Consider the following 19,279-nt stretch of genomic DNA (forward strand, 5'->3'; position numbering starts at 1 on the left):
GCCCACATTCATTCTAAGTCCTTCTGCTGGCTGGAGGTTGCGTTCTCTACATAAATCACCTCTGCCAGCCAGGAATCTATCTACCAGCTGATGGTGTGCAGGCTCTTATCATCTCTATAAGGAGAAATATTTCGTACTTCAGCTATTTCATTTTGTTCAAACTCATTCCAAAGATGTGAGATTTTAACTCTGCCCATAATAGCAAAACACTTCACAGCCGGCTGTAAAAAATAACCTTTAGAAAACACTTCAGGGCGATTGGTTGCCTTAAAACATAAACTGGCTCAAGGCACTTCTATCCGAACATAATATGTGTTTCTATCTACTGGCTGTTTTTACAGCCATACACTAGGGAATTGTAAAGCGTCAGGATGCTAAAACTATTCGGTTAATGTCTACTCGTCGTCTACACAAAACCGAGGCAGCCATATTGTAGGCTGAATATTGGTTCAGCCAACAAGATGGCCGACTTCACTGTATATAGGCAACACGTACACTTTAAGCTGTTTAATAAGGACCATATCTGGACAGTTGGGAGGTATACTGTAGGTGTCTACAGACATACTCAGACTAAAAGGGAATAGAAACAGAAGAAGGTATGGAAAGCAACACAATATGAGATATAAGTAAAGAATAAAAGTCACTCAATATAAGTATTGTAAATTTAAGTTTGCTGTTAAGAGCCCATGTTTTCTTTTATATAAGTTATTTTAAATAAGTTTTTGGGTGCAACAAATGCAACTGGTATCAGGTGCCATAATGGTTTTACAGACTAGTGCATCTGTCACAAGATAAACTGGTATTTGTACATAACTCTCAGTGAATGAGGAGCAGTTGTTGAAATACAGAATTACATTTTAACGCAACCCCAAAAATTGTTGGTGGTTTTAAAAACGTATAAAAAAATACGCAGTTTGATACATCTCCACCTAGATCACTTGGCAAAGACATATCTGGTCTCTCATAGGACTGAATTCACGTTAAGAAATAATCATATAATTTCAGGAGGATTGACTGTGGGTCAAAAACTCTTGGGTAGTCTTGCCAAGACTAATGTGCAGAGCCATACCTCTTGCCAAGACTAATGTGCAGAGCCATAGCTTTTGCCAAGACTAATGTGCAGAGCCATACCTCTTGCCAAGACTAATGCGCAGAGCCATAGCTTTTGCCAAGACTAATGCGCAGAGCCATACCTCTTGCCAAGACTAATGTGCAGAGCCATAGCTTTTGCCAAGACTAATGTGCAGAGCCATACCTCTTGCCAAGACTTATGTGCAGAGCCATACCTCTTGCCAAGACTTATGTGCAGAGCCATACCTCTTGCCAAGACTAATTTGCAGAGCCATACCTCTTGCCAAGACTAATGTGCAGAGCCATAGCTTTTGCCAAGACTAATGTGCAGAGCCATACCTCTTGCCAAGACTAATGTGCAGAGCCATAGCTTTTGCCAAGACTAATGTGCAGAGCCATACCTCTTGCCAAGACTAATGTGCAGAGCCATAGCTTTTGCCAAGACTAATGTGCAGAGCCATACCTCTTGCCAAGACTAATGCGCAGAGCCATACCTCTTGCCAAGACTAATTTGCAGAGCCATACCTCTTGCCAAGACTTATGTGCAGAGCCATACCTCTTGCCAAGACTAATGTGCAGAGCCATAGCTTTTGCCAAGACTAATGTGCAGAGCCATACCTCTTGCCAAGACTAATGTGCAGAGCCATAGCTTTTGCCAAGACTAATGTGCAGAGCCATACCTCTTGCCAAGACTAATGTGCAGAGCCATAGCTTTTGCCAAGACTAATGTGCAGAGCCATACCTCTTGCCAAGACTAATGTGCAGAGCCATAGCTTTTGCCAAGACTAATGTGCAGAGCTATAGGATTTCAGAAAGTGAAATCACAAGGGATGTATTATTATTGTCACAGTAAAGTAAGATGGAATAACATATGAGATCATCTTCCTGATCACAGCAGACTCGAGCCAAGTGGTTATAGAAGTTTCTGAGTGGGTAATTTAAATGAATATTAATTACCCACCTAGGTTTAAAAACGGCATCACTGTTCAGGGCATCACCAATTTTATGAGTTTTACAAGTGTTCAGATATACAAACTTGACAAAAAAGTAAATTTTTTATGAGATGAATGAATGACTTTGAAGCAGGGTTAGTAGAAGAGATGCCTAGAACTGGTGGCTAACAGCTTATGGTGGGGTTATTACACCCGCTCTTATATTACAGACAGAGGAGGATCACACAGTAAGTCTAGTAGCTCAGTCAGTCCATTTTACAAGAGATATCATGAAAACATGACTTGGGACCCAGTGGAAATCCAGAACTGCGATATCCCTTTTCTCTATACTTTTATAGTGTGTAAGAAAGATTCAGCCCAGTCTACAAACAGAAACTAGATTTCTATTGGGAACAGAAGTTTGCTCAGGTCGGTGGGGAACGGAGGACAGGAGGGGTTGGGTGCAGACAGGGTGTAACTTGCTAAGGATGGAGTAAGCTCAGCGAGTGTTTTTTACTTTACTTTCCTGATTTGTGGGCTAGCTCTGATCCAGTGGAGATCAGATCCTAACGGCGGGATACACATCGCCACATCCCCATGACGGAGCCCCCTCCCGGAGATCATGCTGCCAAAGTTGGCAAGTATGAAATGCGTTTGTAAAACAAAGCTTCAATCACACAACAGTGTCACATGTAATAAGGAAAGCCCCGACACCCTCTCATTCTCATGATAAATTGCTTAATTTAAGGTATAAATTAGAATAAGACTTTTAATAATTTAGGAAAAAAATTAGAAGTTTTAGTTACTGTAATGTGTGGTTCTAAACGGATAAACTGTTGTACCCTTGACATTTACACTTTTGCACAATGCACCTCTCCAGGTGTATTTTCTTACCACTGCACACCAAGGCACACATCCATGTAACAGAGGTGTCCTCCGAGAGCGGAGAGAAGGTGGGCACGTTAATGTGTGCAGGGAGGACCATCTAGGCTAAAGCCAAGGTGTTTTGTGATGCACATCGATTGCATGTTGTATATGCGATCCAGCGGAGGCAGACATTGTATGGACTGTACCAACACTCTGCCTATGCATTCACTAGGAACATTGTATGGACTGTACCAACACTCGGCCTATGCATTCACTAGGAACATTGTATGGACTGTACCAACACTCTGCCTATGCATTCACTAGGAACATTGTATGGACTGTACCAACACTCTGCCTATGCATTCACTAGGAACATTGTATGGACTCTACCAACACTCTGCCTATGCATTCACTAGGAACATTGTATGGACTCTACCAACACACTGCCCTTTGCATTCACTAGGAACATTGTATGGACTGTACCAACACTCGGCCTATGCATTCACTAGGAACATTGTATGGACTGTACCAACACTCGGCCTATGCATTCACTAGGAACATTGTATGGACTGTACCAACACTCTGCCTATGCATTCACTAGGAACATTGTATGGACTGTACCAACACTCTGCCTATGCATTCACTAGGAACATTGTATGGACTCTACCAACACTCTGCCTATGCATTCACTAGGAACATTGTATGGACTCTACCAACACACTGCCCTTTGCATTCACTAGGAACATTGTATGGACTGTACCAACACTCGGCCTATGCATTCACTAGGAACATTGTATGGACTCTACCAACACTCTGCCTATGCATTCGCTAGGAACATTTTATGGACTGTACCAACACACTGCCTATGCATTCACTAGGAACATTGTATGGACTGTACCAGCACTCTGCCTATGCATTCACTAGGAACATTGTATGGACTCTACCAACACTCTGCCTATGCATTCGCTAGGAACATTGTATGGACTGTACCAGCACTCTGCCTATGCATTTACTAGGAACATTGTATCGACTGTGCCAACACTCGGCCTATGCATTCACTAGGAACATTGTATGGACTGTACCAACACTCTGCCTATGCATTCACTAGGAACATTGTATGGACTCTACCAACACTCTGCCTATGCATTCAATAGGAACTAGTGACACCAGTTCTTAATGAATTTAAAGGCTGTATTCAGCCCACAGGTATACTACAGTATACGAGCTCTACAATGGACTGATTCCTTGAATATAACATTGTGAGTACATTTATCCTGGAAAATGCTATTTTACCTATGCTGAAGCACATTATACATATAATAATGTTACCTATTTCATCCTGGATATATATTTGGTCACACTTCCCTGGAATAGGTATCTGGCCACCCAATACTACATGACATCCGTACTGAAGTGTTGCTTTTTAAAAACATTTATTAATTAATTTGAAGAAACTGCTTTTTAACAGATGGTGAGAGGACTACAGATGGGAGGGAGGAACAGGTCTCCTGGAGATATTTCAAAGAATAGGATTCCAGACCCACTCTCATAAGCAAAAATACATTTATTATCAGAAAGCTTAAACAACACAGACCAGAGACAACAGTCTGAAATCCGGATTGGTGGGAGTAGCTGGAGAACAAGAACAGAAAGGAGTGATTTGGGGCTAAATATCAGATGGGAGAGATGAAGAAATCTCATTGGGGTTTTAAGCTACATAAAAGGTACTAGATTTAAAAGGCGTAATAAAGGGATTATTTTTTTTTTTAAAAAAAGGTAAAAAGAATAAAGCTAGATGTCAACTGCGAAGAGGAAAGATAGAAGATGTTTGTGGACTGCAGTGAATGTGAGAAAGGGATAAAGAGGAGAGAGAGAGTGCAGTGAATAGCAATAAGAATAAGTAGAGAACAAACTGTGAAGCACCAGAGATGTCCCTATGTAAGTAAGATTATGGCCTAAGCGGGAGCGCCCTCTGCTGGTAGTATTACATAAAAAGTTAGCTAAAAAGTCATCTACAATAAATACAACTAGGTCTTGAAAATAAAACACTTAAGGGCCTCATGAAGAGATAGGAGCAAACTAAAGCAAGAACACAAAGGGGCAAATTTACTCCTGGACAAACCATGTTGCAATGCAAGGGGTGCAGATGCACCTATTTTTTTTGCATGCAGGGAAAATACTTGCTGCTTTGCATGTAGCACACACATACTTGGCAGCTTTATTTTTACAATGCAATTTAGAGTTCCTCATCATCACCATTTATTTATATAGCAACACCAATTCCGCAGCTCTTTACAGAGAACACTTACCACTCACATTAGTCCCTGCCCCATTGGAGCTTACAATCTAAATTCCTTAACACACAGTTGAGCGAGGACATGCCACCTGTCAAGTATACATTTGTCCTCACATATTAAATTCCCCCCGAGTGCAACATGATTTTGCCACAATGCCATTTTTCACAACTAGTTTGTGCTTGTTATGTTACAGCTTAGTCAAACAAAGAGAGGAAAGTAAGTTATATTTTAGTATGTAAGTCACCCATTCATTATGTATCTTGTGCGATCGGAGTTTGCAAGAAGATAACCATTTAAATATATATATAATATAGTGACGACACAAGAAGAACTTACATCAGGTTTCGATATGATTTATTAATAAAATATGTTCGGCAAGTTTATAGACATATACAGATAGCGTCTCCAGTGTAAATACATCTGCACTTTTAAAATGGGAACTTACTGTGTTTTTGTATATCTCCTGTCCTCTGAGTTCAGTATGTGCCCTGGTGTGACCTTGCCAGACTTCACTCTAGTAAACATGGAAACATAGTACATCTGTTGCATCTGCTGGACTGTAAAAGGAACGTCCTGTAGAGATAACATACATGCTGTACACAGCGCATCAGATTACATTAGAGGAATTGTGTAATTGTCTATAGTTTCCCATCAAGATAAGGCTCCAGTGTGACACACAGCGCTTGCTCTGTTCATTATTTGTTCTGAATTCTATTGCCAAAGTCTGAAATGTAGGAAATTAACAAGGTAATGGTTTCTACTGACACAAAAAGCAGGGCCCCTGGATGCTCTGCTCTCAGGGACACACGATACCTGCAAAGTAGAATCCCTTCTATTGCCAGTGGCTCTCTCACTGTGAATATGACAGAAACAATGAAGAAGTCTAGAGATGTTTCCATGAGAGGTCTGTTAGACGCATTTCTATTCAAACGATTGCGTTTGAAACTCTACTGGTGGGAATGACAAATGTCACTTTTGCTATTTGGACATTTATTTGTGTTAAGTTTCCCTTTAAACATCTGTAATATATATATATATATATATAGATAAAACAAGTCCATGGTTATAGCTATCTGAATTTCTCCTCTGCAAGATTTGCAATTAAATCAATGACTGCTTAGTAAATTCCTCTCACATAATAGTTCTCTCCTTCACTAGGATAATAGCCCTCCTCTTCCTCTTCCATGTAATATCCGTCTTCTTCTAGATAGTAGTCCTCATCCCTATCATCAGAGTAATGGTTAATATTATGGTTTCCTGTCTCCTCTTCCTCCTCCTCCTCCTCAAACAGTTCTTCTTCCTGATCTCCCTCCCCTTCTCCATCTCCTTCACCCCCCTCCACCTTTTCCTCCTCCTTCTCTTGCTGCTGCCTTTCCCGTTCCTCCATCTCCTCCTCCTCTTTCTGTTTCCTGCGCTCCTCCCGTTCCTCCATAAACTCCTGGGCACCTTCCCCTACCAGGGTAACAGTCTCTCCTACTTTAGGTGGTGCAGTCACGGGGTTGTGGTCATAGGAAAGTAAGCGCAGTCCCTTCATTACACTCATATCAGGATATATTGCAATTTTGTTGCGATCCAGATCCAGAATTTCAAGTCCATGTAAACGTAGAAGAACTTTGGGTACACGTTCCAATCTGTTTCCATAGAGCCATAGACCTCTGAGGCCTGGCATACATGTTGCAATGTCCCCTGGAAGTCCCTTTAAACGGTTGTCACCCATTTGCAGACAGCGCAGGGCAGGCATGCTAAGTAGTACCGATGGGAAGTGATGCAAAAAGTTGCGCTCTATCCATAGAGTACGCAGTGTTTGGAGACGTGCAAAGGCTGGTGGGAGTCCCTGTAGTCGGTTTGCCCCTAAGTAGAGGCGACCCAGATGTGGAAGAGAACACACGGCATCTGGCAACTCAGGTAATCGATTTGCATCAAGTGCCAGGGTGCGCAGATTGCTAAGTTGATAAAGGTCATCTGGTAACTCAGACACCATTGTGCCACTCAGGTACAACTTATACAACCGATCAGTCAGGGTACATACTGATGCTGGGAGACGTGCCATCTTGCGCCCACTTAGCTCTAGGGTGCCATCGCCAGAACTCAGCTGTTCCTCTGTATCTTCAGGTAAAGGCTCATCTGTGCCTCCTTCCCCTGCCGCCGTGGGCACAGAGCCACATGCTCCACCCATCTGAATGTCACCAGGAATTAAGCACACTTAACTTTGCCACTTGCAGTGATTAGGTCTAAATGAGCAAAGATCTAGATAGTCTAGAACACTGAGGAACAGCATTCAGGGAATATTATAAGACCACCAGAAATATATTGCTGAACACTCAGCCAGTCACACATTAACTGTCCCTTTACTGTGCGCTCTCTGCCTCTTTCTATTTGCTAATGAAACTTAAGCAGTCATAGTTAAATATTCATGGATCCTCCTCAAGTTTCTCTTGCTACAGTACAGTACCAACTGACCATGTGTATCCAAAACAACAAACACAAACTTCAAATATTTTCCTGAGCCTTCAAAAATATCTTCTCCTGCACTTAAATGCTGACAATCAAGGTTGGACTGAACATTGAAGTCACCTAGTAATCCACCAATATCTTCTGAACATATTTTGGCATGGCCATGTTGTTTACATGCTGTGAATATATATTAATTTTCTACATGCTAGCTTGGTCAGAGATTGCAGACCAGTGCTCAAGATCATTATGTAAACTGTTCATAAACATCCAGTGCTCTTCATAGTTAAACCTACACTTACGTTAAAATAAAACGAGGCATAAAAACAAACCATGAAACACGTTTGTAACATCAGATTATCCTCATTTCAAATTCACAGTGTCCATCTTTTGTAGTTTATGTTGTGATCACAAGTGGGGGGCTATTAGACTGCATATCCAGTATTTCATAGCGTCTGTGATACACCAAGTTTCAGCTGCATTCAGCAAAGTTGTCACTCCAGGAGTTCCAAATTTGTTAACTACTCAGACCCCCACAACATAGTCTGGAAGCAAAGGGGGGCTCGCTGTGTTCTTCCCCGCTCTTGTGGTTGCCCTGTTATAGTTATATGTTTATTTGCAGTGTTTTGTCCACCCCCGGGTGGTGGGTGTTTGGTAACGAGTAATGTTGAACTAAGACATAATTTATCAATCCTGTGGTTGATAATAATGGCCAAGCGATCCTTAGAACCCCTGCGGATTATACCTAGCAAGTATCAAATAAATAAAACATACTAACATTCTTTTAAATGTGCTCCATGAGGTAAACCTCAACCCCCCTGATCTTAAAATGGGCCCATCACCATCACCCATATAAAGTGAAGGCATTTTGGAGGCTGACTCAATACTCCATATAACCTACTAATTCCATAGAATGAGGGTCATCACTGACATAATAAACATAATAAACTCAGGACAACTAGCATATTATGATGTAACTTGTTCGTTTGGCTCACACCTATTGGATTAACAATTGCATTTTGTTTGTTTGTTCTTTCTTTTTGTTTGATTATTCTTTATGTTTGACCCTGTACCTGGTTCCATTCTGACTCTATTTTTACTTTAAATTATTATTATTTTTTATATATATATATATACATATATATATATATATATATATATATATATATATATATATATTTATCATAATACTATAATCCAATAAATTGTTATATCTATATAGATAAGTCCACATTTATTTTATATCCAAATACGCCACTTTGGATTTGAGCGCTGAATTCTCTTTTCATTCATATGAGTCATGCTGACATCCATCTAATGGGCAGTGTCAGGGCTGGGTCTTTTCCTTCCCTCCAAATACACTACATTCTGGGCCTTATTTTAAAAAAGGAACTAAGCTGCAAACATCACACAAGGTAATAGTCCTGCAGAAGTACCCTGTGACTCCTTGTGGGTAGATCCTCCATCATCTCAGGCAGCAGTTAAACAGCACAACTCACTGCAACCAGCAACCACCCACCAGCCTCTAGCAGTACATTTTTGATTCACCGCCTCTTTCTAAAGAATTTCCTGGAACCTTCTAGTACATTCTGGTGCCAAAATTCCCTTTGTTTGCAGGCTTTTGTAACTTGATGCAGCGTCTAACTGTCTCTTCATGCTTCTAGTGCAGTCTGGGGCTCTAGTGTGCAGTGTGCTGCTCTATTTTGAAGATTGTCCACACTAGAATGGTTGACGCAATTTGCATTGAACTTCCCAAAGGCATTCTGAGAGGTGTAGTTTTCTGAATGAGTGAAAACAGTGATATACCTGTGAATTGCAGAGTATTACAAAAGTAAATAACAAAAATTGATGTACAGGTAATAGAGAAGTATAGAGCAGCAAGGAATGGAAGCAGATCCAGTGAACCATCAGGACTACAGGGAAGACTTCAGCTTCAACCAATCAACTTTGCAACAAGGAAATTGAAGTTGCCTGCATACAACCCGGCCCAGGAGAATTCATTCCACTTATTCTGGACTCAGCAGGGGAAGATAAATTGCACCACTTAATGAATCACTAACTACATCCACAAAAAAATAACAGCAAAAATACATAAATCCCATCCAGGTAAATTAACTGAAAACAATTTTGCCTATAAGCACTAAAGTAAATGTAGACATAGAGAGAGTAGAGATGTTCACTGACCCCCCCGAGTTTTGGTTTTGGTTTTGACAAAACCGCCCTTGCATGTTTTGGTTTTGGTTTTGGATCCCGATTTTCTTTTTAAATCCCGATATATTTTTTTTCTAAAATCACATAGTTTTGCTTTTTTTTCCCTGTACATTATTATTAACCTCAATAACACTAATTTGAAGTCATTTACAGTCAATTTTGACCACCTCACAGGTCACAATATTAACTTCATACACTTTCAAACAAAGACTGCAATGACCTGGCCGGATACTAATCGACAGAGCAATGACTCAAACACACGGCAGTTCCTAGCACTTCTAGGAAACATTGCCACACAGCAGTGTCAGTCAGGAAAAGTGGCGCAATTAGCAATGGAGCAATGGAGCTCTCCTCTCTGTGTGTTATCTATATAACACAGTACAATGTGACTGCAGATTTAGAAGACCAAGCCTGCCAGACCTATTATTTGTATTTCAGCAATGACAATTACCAATGGAGCTCTCCTGAATGTCACTGGAGACTTTGAAGAACACTGCTACATCTTCTCTTTCATTTCTACCTATGAAGCTACCCAACTGCACTAGAGACTGCCAAGAACTGTGCTACCCCTTTTGTGTCCCACTGTGAAACGGCGCTTGATCGACCCGGGAGGGCTGTACTTATAGAATCCAAAGCTCTCGAGATCCGATATCCGACGACGTAGCAATGACGTTTTGCTTCGTTTTCAATTCTGAGGGCACGCTAAAGTTGTACTCAGATTTGCGAAGTATGGGTGTGTTCGGTTCTCGGGGAACCGAGCCTGAGCATCTCTAAGAGAGAGACTAAGTAGTATATATATTAATAAGTTCCTGATTCTGCCGATAAGTAGGATTATTTATCACTGCACTAAAAAATATTATTGCTGACATTTATAATAGAAATATCGCCGGGACAGTCAAGTGACAAAAATGCCCTGATTCGCTGTAGGTATAACAGTGAAACTGAATGTCTTCCTCCACTAGGGGACACTGACATCATATCCAAGGTCATAATAGTTGTAGACAATCTATTGACTCAATAAGGCCTGTTATCTGTATTTTAACAATGCACCCTTTTGTATGATTGAGAAATGACCTTACCGTACAGTATCCAGTAATTAATAGATACCTTTGTATAATATTTGTAGTAATAGGATTAGATTCATGACATGTTTTATTATAACAGTAGCGTGTCGTACACATTTCCTTTAGAAATAGCAATTAGAGTATAACCATATTGATAATACAGAATATAATATTTTATTTGATCATTTATTGTCGCTGCATTTTAAGGCATTCCCAGTCATTAACCCTGTGTTCACCCTTGCCAGTTCCCCTCCCTTACTCCATATAATAAAATCCATTCTTTAAAGAGTGTCCTGTTTCTTTGGGACCTCATTCAGGTTTGGGGCCTCGATTCTACATCAAGGATTGGTGGTGCTCCCGCTCTAGAAAAAGAAGCAAAGCAATCGCCATTGACAGCAACCCGACAGAGCACCAAACTTAACCCTTAAACTCTCCCAGTTGATTTTTTTGCCTATACAGTCATGTGCAAAAGTTTTGAGAATGACACAAATATTTTTTTTTACAAAGTCTGCTGCCTCAGTTTTTATAATGGCAATTTGCATATATTCCAGAATGTTGTGAAGAGTGATCAGATGATTTGCAATTCATTTTAAAGTCCCTCTTTGCCATGACAATGAACTTTATCCCAAAAACAACATTTCCACTGCATTTCAGCCCTGACACACAAGGACCAGCTGACATCAGGTCAGTGATTCTGTGAAAGTGTTGACGAGGACAAGGCTGGAGATCACTCTGTTATGCTGACTGAGTTAGAATAACAGACTGGAAGCTTAAAAAGGAGGGTGCTGCTTGAAATCATTGTTCTTTCTCTGTTAACCATGGTTACCTGCAAGGAAACATGTGCAGTCATCATTGCTTTGCCCAGAGCTTCACAGGCAAGGATATTGCTGCTAGTAAGATTTCACCTAAATCAACCATTTATCAGATCAGCAAGAACTTCAAGGAGAGAGGTTCAATAGTTGTGAAGAAGACTTCAGGGCACCCCAAGAACATCCAGCAAGCGCCAGTACCATCTCCTAAACTTGATTCAGCTGCGGGATCGGACACCACCAGGTCAGAGCTTGCTCAGGAATGGCAGCAGACAGGTGTGAATGCATCTGCACGCACAGTGAGGGTAAGACTTTTGGAGGATGGCCTGGTGTCAAGAAGGCCAACAAAGAAGCCACTTCTCTCCAGGAAAAACATCAGGTGCAGACTGATATTCTGCAAAAGGTACAAGGATTGAACTGTTAAGGACTTGGGTAAAGTCATTTTCTCTAATGAATTCCCTTTCAGATTGTTTGGGGCATCTGAAAAAATGCTTGTCCAGAGAAGGAAAGATGAGTGCTACCATCAGTCCTGTGTCATGCCAGGAGTAAAGCATCCTGAGACCATTCATGTGTGGGGTTACTTCTCAGCCAATTATGCATAATTTTGCCTAAGAAACAGTCATAAATAAAGAACGATACCAAAAAATCCTCCAAGAGCAACTTCACCCAACCATCCAAGAACAGTTTGGTGTTGAAAAATGTATTTTCCAACATGATGGAGCACCTTCCCATAAGGCAAGAGTGATAACTAAGTGGCTTAGGGGTCAGGACATCGCAATTTTGGGTCCATGGCCAGGAAACTCCCCAGATCTTAATCCCTTGAGAACTTGTGATCAATCCTCAAGAGGCGAGTGGTCAAACAAAAACCCACAAATTCTGGCAAACTTCAATCATTCATTAGGCAAGAATGGGCGGCCATCAGTCAGTATGTGACCCAGAAGTTGATTGACAGCATGCCTGCGTGAATTGCAGAGGTCTTCAAAAAGAAGGGTCAACACTGCAAATATTGACTCTTTCCATAAACTTAATGTAATTGTCAATGAAAGCCTTTGTCACTTATGAAATACTTGTAATTTTACTTCAGTATACCATAGCAACACCTGACGAAAAAGGTCTAAAAATACTGCAAACTTTGTGAAAACCAATATTTGTGTCGTTCTCAAAACTTTTGCCCATGACTGTATAATAGAAATCTTAGTTAATCCTCAACTGATCATTTGCATACAGAACATAATCAGGTCCTAAAACAAAATGGATGAAGAAGCTTCCTTTTAACATTAGAAGGTATATTTACTAAACTGCGGGTTTGAAAAAGTGGAGATGTTGCCTATAGCAACCTATCAGATTCTAGCTATCATTTTGGAGAATGCACTAAATGAATGAAAACTAGAATCTGATTGGTTGCTATAGGCAACATCTCCACATATTTTTACCTCACAGTTTTGTAAATATACCCCCAGGACATAGTTTTCTTTGATTGTATAAGGTTAAAATAGCCACATTTAGGGAGAGATTTAATTCAGCGTATTGTGTCTCTGGAACAGCCAACAGAGACATATCAGCCCAATGTTCAGGCTGAAATCTCTCATGTTTCATTTTGCTTTTTCTACTTTAATTTTTTTTTTCAAATATGAGCGGAGATTCCTTACCATAAAGGCCAGCAATGTCCACAGCTGGACATCGCTGTAATGTCTGGCGGCACATTGCTGGCACCTGAATCTCACCCTTAGCATATTAACATATCACATGTTTGTTTCACTTTACCGTGGAGAATGGATATTGATTTACAATAAAACAGTACTAGGTTTGCTTGCAGTTCTTGCGGTGACAATTCAATAAGTCTATGACCTGTCTTAATGGCAAACAGAATGAGTGCTAGAGTTATGTAATGCCTGCAGGCAGTGATTATAACTTCTAAATGGCAAAGTATCCCGATCCCCATGGAATTCTAACTAAATCTTTGAAAGCGTCTGTTGTTTCTTTTAAATGAGTAAAGAATTCAAATAATTGTGTTTGCTTATTAACAGTCATACTTGAAAGAAAAAGCCCTGTAGAAGCTATTTGAAGCATCATTTGTACCAATGGCTACTTATATATTGTATTCTATCTTTATTAGTATTAGTATACTAGGCATAGGAAGTACAGTTATAGTATGCATAGCAATATATAGTTTTATTGTGTTTTATTCTTGAAACAATATGATTTCATTTTGACAATGTAGACCAAATTGGCCTCAAATATCTGTGTCTGTGGGGCTCTGCTTAGACCAGTACTTGGTTACCCCTAGGTCTTGTGTATTGAGTAGAATAGGTTTATTTTTTGGAGGGTGCTAGAGATAGGAGGGCAGCAACAAAAATGAGAACTGTCCAGGAATAGTAGGTAAAAGTTAAACTGAGGGCTGTGCAACTAGAGGAATACTATAAGTACAAACACAGGCGAGGATAGACAAGGTCCAAAACGTCCAGGCAGGCAGCTATCCAGAGAGTGGTAAGAGTCCAAGCAGAGGTCAATGAACCAGGAATACAGAACAATGGAAGAACTCCAACACAGTACACTGTACTTATTATGGGTAGTGAGGCAAACAGCTATGTGCACTAAGTAAGGGCAGACAGCCAATCAGTGTCCTCCTGGGGAGCAGAACCGCACAGCATTCCTAGAAACCATGGGAATGGCGAGGAAGAACAATACGCTTCTGTGGCACGGCATATGTGAGATGTGAAAATAAAGAAAGTAAGAACCTTGATCTTACAAGTGCTATAATCCATTCAAGGTGTATTGTGAAGAATCTAGTATTATTCAGGAATTCCTTATGGAATTATAGAGGAAAAGTGTCACCTCCATGTCTCAGATCCCTCTAGCCATTACTTGTGCATATAAAGATTCTACATAGTCTGGAAATATGTCTTGTGACATTGGGTATTAGAACATACATATACTGTATGTTCCCCCCTACAGTATACAGTGCAGTGGCTTGGGGTCCTGAATTCAATTCCCGACCATGAGCTTATCTGTGTGGGGTTTGTATGTTCTCCCCGTGTTTGCGTGGGTTTCCTCCGGGTGCTTCGGTTTCCTCCCACACTCCAAAACCATACTGGTAGGTTAATTGGCTGCTATTAAATTGCCCTTAGTCTCTCTCGGTCTGTGTGCATGTTAGGAGATTTAGATTGTAAGCTCCAATGGCGCAGGGACTGATGTGAATGAGTTCTCTGTACAGCGCTGCGGAATTAGTGGCGCTATAAAAATAAATAGATGATGATGATGATGATGGACTGGGTTTAGGGCCCTGACAGCGTTGATAAAGTGTTAGAGAGGAAGAGTAGCCAAAATATAGCCATGGATACATCTTGAGCACCTATGTGGTAGAGACCATTGCAAACTCCTCACCAGATGGTACAAGTGTCCTGAGTCCATCTCCGGATTTGCTTAGAAAGCATCGCTCTCCTGCTGGCATTGCAAAAGGTTGAGGAGATACCTTTCCCACTTATGGTGGTATTGTGAGATTAATACCCCCATCTGGTCTGAGGTTATCAGACATTTTCTCTGACTGACCCTGTTTTTTGGCTACTCTTCCTCTCTAACACTTTATCAACGCTGTCAGGGCCCTAAACCCAGTCCATCATCGTCATCATCATCTATTTATTTTTATAGCGCCACTAATTCCGCAGCGCTGTACAGAGAACTCATTCACATCAGTCCCTGCGCCATTGGAGCTTACAATCTAAATCCCCTAACATGCACACAGACCGAGAGAGACTAAGGGCAATTTAATAGCAGCCAATTAACCTACTAGTATGTTTTTGGAGTGTGGGAGGAAACCGGAGCACCCGGAGGAAATCCACGGAAACATGGGGAGAACATACAAACTCCACACAGATGAGGCCATGGTTGGGAATCAAACTCATGACCCCAGCGCTGTGAGGCTAAGCCACCGTATTGCCCACATTGGTGCTTTCGTTCCCCATCCACAATCACAGATTGCTGGATAGATTTTAATATAATAATGGATTATTTAACCCTCTCAGCAACAGAAAAATACGATTTGGTTCAGGTGGATAGATTTCATGAAATCTTGAGCTTTCACAAGGGACCTCAAAAAGTCTTCTCTTGAAGTCTACTAAGAGCATATTATCCCATTCTTCCTGCTCCTTCCCTTGAGTGTCCTTAATAAACCCACTGGGCCACTGTTCACCTTATGTACTTTTCCAGACATAAGTACACATGAGAGTACAAAGTTTATCCAGATAGCTTTCAGGCAGTCAAAAAGGCAATGTCTGAAACAGATACATCATTTTGAAAAGCAATGTAATTTTGCACATCTATGATTTAGTAATATTAGAAATCTGTAGTAACAGGGGGAGTAGTTGGCATCAAGTATAGACTCTAGGTGAGGCATAATCAATGTGCCCAAGTAAGACAGCAAAGATGGCTTCCAGAAGTAAGTAAACGTTCATCTTAAGACGGGCTAAACAGTCTCAGCGATATTGACCGGGAGAGCATCTGACTGTGAAGTATTCAATTTATAAATAGAAGCCTTGCTATAGCTTACCAACACATCATGAAGGGACAGCAATGAGGTCTCAGGGCTAGTGACCAACAATTAAACATCGCCAACAAATAAATATAATTTGTAAGAAGTGTCACCTAGATTAATGCCCAGACAAGTGGGGGTGTGACTAATCTTTTCTGCTCAATAGCCAGGAGAACTATAATGGGGGGAAAGGCAGCACCACTTCCTATTACCATTGGTAAGCAGTAGCCTCTCAGACAAGAAGCCGTTGCTGTAAGGGCCAACACACAGAGCCAAAATAGATCTCATCCCAAAAGTCAAACTGGACCAGAACATTACGCATACACTCGTAATGGAGCCTGTCGAATGCCTTTTCGGCATCCAAAATGTCACAAACTTACTTGCTCTACACTCCTGTGCTGCTGATCCCCTCTGCCTCTGTGTAAGCTCAGATCTTCCTGGTTCTGGCGGTCACATGATCGTAGCTGGGAGGCGGCATATTCGAGTCTGCAGAGTATATAAAGTTCACATTGACACTGCAACTGTGTCAGAGCAACAGGCATTCATACCCAGCCTGACTCATTGTTATACTATATTGCTGCTGAACTTGGCTTCCCTTGTGATTCCTTCTTGGATAGTGCTTCTGCCTGTTAACTCATCGTGTACCAGTCCTTGCTTGTTTTGACCACTCTCTCCGATCCTGATTTTGTACTGCACTGTTGCCTGTGTACCAGATCGCAGCCTGTTATTGGACTTCCCTACTGCATACTGATTTTGTACTTCGCTACCACCAGTGTATCAGTCATTGGCTAACAGACCTGCTTTCAGATTTCCTTTTCTCTCCACTGTGTTACGCCTAGTGGCTGATCAGAGCGCCGGACCTGCATGTTCCCTCCATCCCTCCAGGGTGGAGGGAATGCGGCAGTTCTTGGTGAAGGCAGTTCTTGGTGAAGGCCGGGGAACCGCAAGACTCTGTACCTCTGTTTGGCTAGCCCTAAACCAGGCTAACACGTGTATCCATAACCCCAGGGCTCTCCTCCTGAGATAATCGTTGCACAAAGACAGCATCAGCCATTTCTGTCGGCCTTTATTAATTTTCTCAATGATGTTAATCACTCGTCTCGTATTGTCAGACACTTGGCGACCCAAGACGAAGCCGATCTAGTCCAGATTAATGAGTTTCGGGAGATAAATGTTGCTTTTAATTAATTAGCTAAATGAATAATTCAGAAGCACTTGTGTGACACCAGCTTTAGAGTTTGAGAAGCACTGAAAAAATATAGGGCCTGATTCATGGAAAGTAAAGCAAAAAAAAATGAGTAACTTTGCCCCTTGGCAAAACCATGTTGCATTGGAGGGGGAGGTAAATTTAAAATTTGATGGCATATTTATAGTTGGGGTAGAGCATGTCCTAGATCAACTTTAAGTTTCAGTGCACAAATAAAGCTATCAAGTATTTGTGTACTACATGAAAAAACAGCCAGTATTTATCTTATGTGCAAAATAATAATTCCCCTCTGATTACCTCCTCTCACGCACGTATCCAAGACTTCTCCCGCGCCGCTCCCCTCTATTGGAACAAGCTCCCCCGCTCCATCAGAACTTCCCCTAATCTGTCCTCTTTCAAACGAACATTAAAAACCCACCTTTTCCTTAAAGCCTTCCAGTCTCATGCCTAAACTCCCACCGGTCGGCTACCTCTCTTTCTCATCCCTTCTTCCCTTCTCCCCCTTCCTCCCATCTCTCTGTCTCATCCATGTGTCTGTCTGTCTTCCCCTCCCTTTAGATTGTTCGCTCCTTTAAGCAGGGCTCTCCTACCTTCTGTTTCCATCACTTTTAACTGCGCTCTCCAGCTACTCAGCTCACCTCCTCTCAGTCCCTCTGCCCCCTGTCTCCTCTCGCTTCTCTCCGCTCCCCTCAGTGACTCTCAACCTGTCATCCGTGCCCACCCTCTTGGGCCATAGTTACCTGCCTATACTCACTTTTCCCCTCCCTCCCTCTCTTTCATGCTGTGCCTGAGCCCCCAGAGTTATAGTGCTTACTGTTACTTGTACTGTGCTGTTTCACCTTGTACTGTGCCATTGTTTGTCCTTGTACAGCGCTACGGATACTTTGTGGCGCCCTATAAATAAAAATTAATAATAATAATAATAATAATAATAATAATAAACTAGTTTGCACCCCTTGCATTGTAACATGGTCCAAGAGAAAACTTACTCATTTTTTTGCCTTACTTTCCTTAATGAATCCGGCCCACACTGTTAAAAATAACATAAAAAGCATCTTATCTGAAAAATAAATGTAAAGTTCCTTAAGCATATAGTATATTTGTGACACCAGGATAATTGCCGAGAAACATTACTGTTTTACTGAATCTTTGCCTCCTGAGAAAAACTCTTACAGCACAATCCAATCACATTTTCGTCCTATTTCCACGCTTTCTCTGGATTAGTTTTGAATTAATTTCTTAGCCGTCATTGCACTTACAGGAACTATATCCCCACTGACCTGTTTAACACATGAAGACAGACAATGCATTGTATGACTACAGACACCAAATATTTTAAAACCGCAAAAATCCTTTTACCTCCATATCATGTGTGGCTAAATGACTGGCTGCATGATATAGGCCTGGTTTTGTGTAATAGGCGGGTTTATGTGTTATAACGCAAATGCAGTGACAATGTCAGCTGAGATCTTGGTAATGGAGCAGAACAGCACTCTATAGAGTGATATGCTGGTCACATGGGAAAGGATATAAGTTTTCTTGGAAAGCAGAGGAATGGGCAGTGTTCTGTGATAACTGGGAAAAAGGACATAAAGAAATAAAGACTTTATTATGTAGATTAACAGGTTTCATAAATATGACTTAAAACCACAAAACAGTTTGTTTTTTTTCATAGATGATATTAGGTGCCAGAAGCACTAGCATGGAATGACTGTAAGTGGCATTACATACATTATACACCACCCAATAATCTATGTGATGGCCCATTCTGTACTATGCCATTAATAATCTCCTTTTATTTAATTCACACAGGAAATACCTTATGTTTACAAATATAATTAA

The 19,279-nt window shown here is 41.1% G+C and overlaps 1 protein-coding gene across 1 annotated transcript; it reads right to left on the reverse strand.

Annotated features, from left to right (window-relative positions):
- Window positions 1-449: 449 nt before the first annotated feature.
- Window positions 450-7,343, reverse strand: LRRC10B (leucine rich repeat containing 10B). Its single transcript, XM_075187504.1, has 3 exons — window positions 6,510-7,343; window positions 5,613-5,740; window positions 450-570 (listed from the first exon to the last, which is right to left on the reverse strand). Exons 1-3 carry the CDS (start codon window positions 7,341-7,343, stop codon window positions 450-452), a joined length of 1,083 nt encoding a protein of 360 aa, XP_075043605.1.
- Between the last annotated feature and the right edge of the window lie 11,936 nt (window positions 7,344-19,279).

The sequence above is a fragment of the Mixophyes fleayi genome, chromosome 10 (genome assembly GCF_038048845.1).
Source record: "Mixophyes fleayi isolate aMixFle1 chromosome 10, aMixFle1.hap1, whole genome shotgun sequence".
NCBI classification, from domain to species: domain Eukaryota; kingdom Metazoa; phylum Chordata; class Amphibia; order Anura; family Limnodynastidae; genus Mixophyes; species Mixophyes fleayi.

Excerpts from the sequence above, each read along its gene's own strand:
- LRRC10B (XM_075187504.1), bottom strand. The coding sequence starts at position 7,343 with ATGGGTGGAGCATGTGGCTCTGTGCCCACGGCGGCAGGGGAAGGAGGC. Across the intron at positions 5,741-6,509 it reads AAGAGAAGGAGGAGGAAAAG|GACGTTCCTTTTACAGTCCA; the intron begins GTGGAGGGGGGT and ends TTATCTCTACAG. Across the intron at positions 571-5,612 it reads AGGAGATATACAAAAACACA|TCTGAGTATGTCTGTAGACA; the intron begins GTAAGTTCCCAT and ends ATTCCCTTTTAG.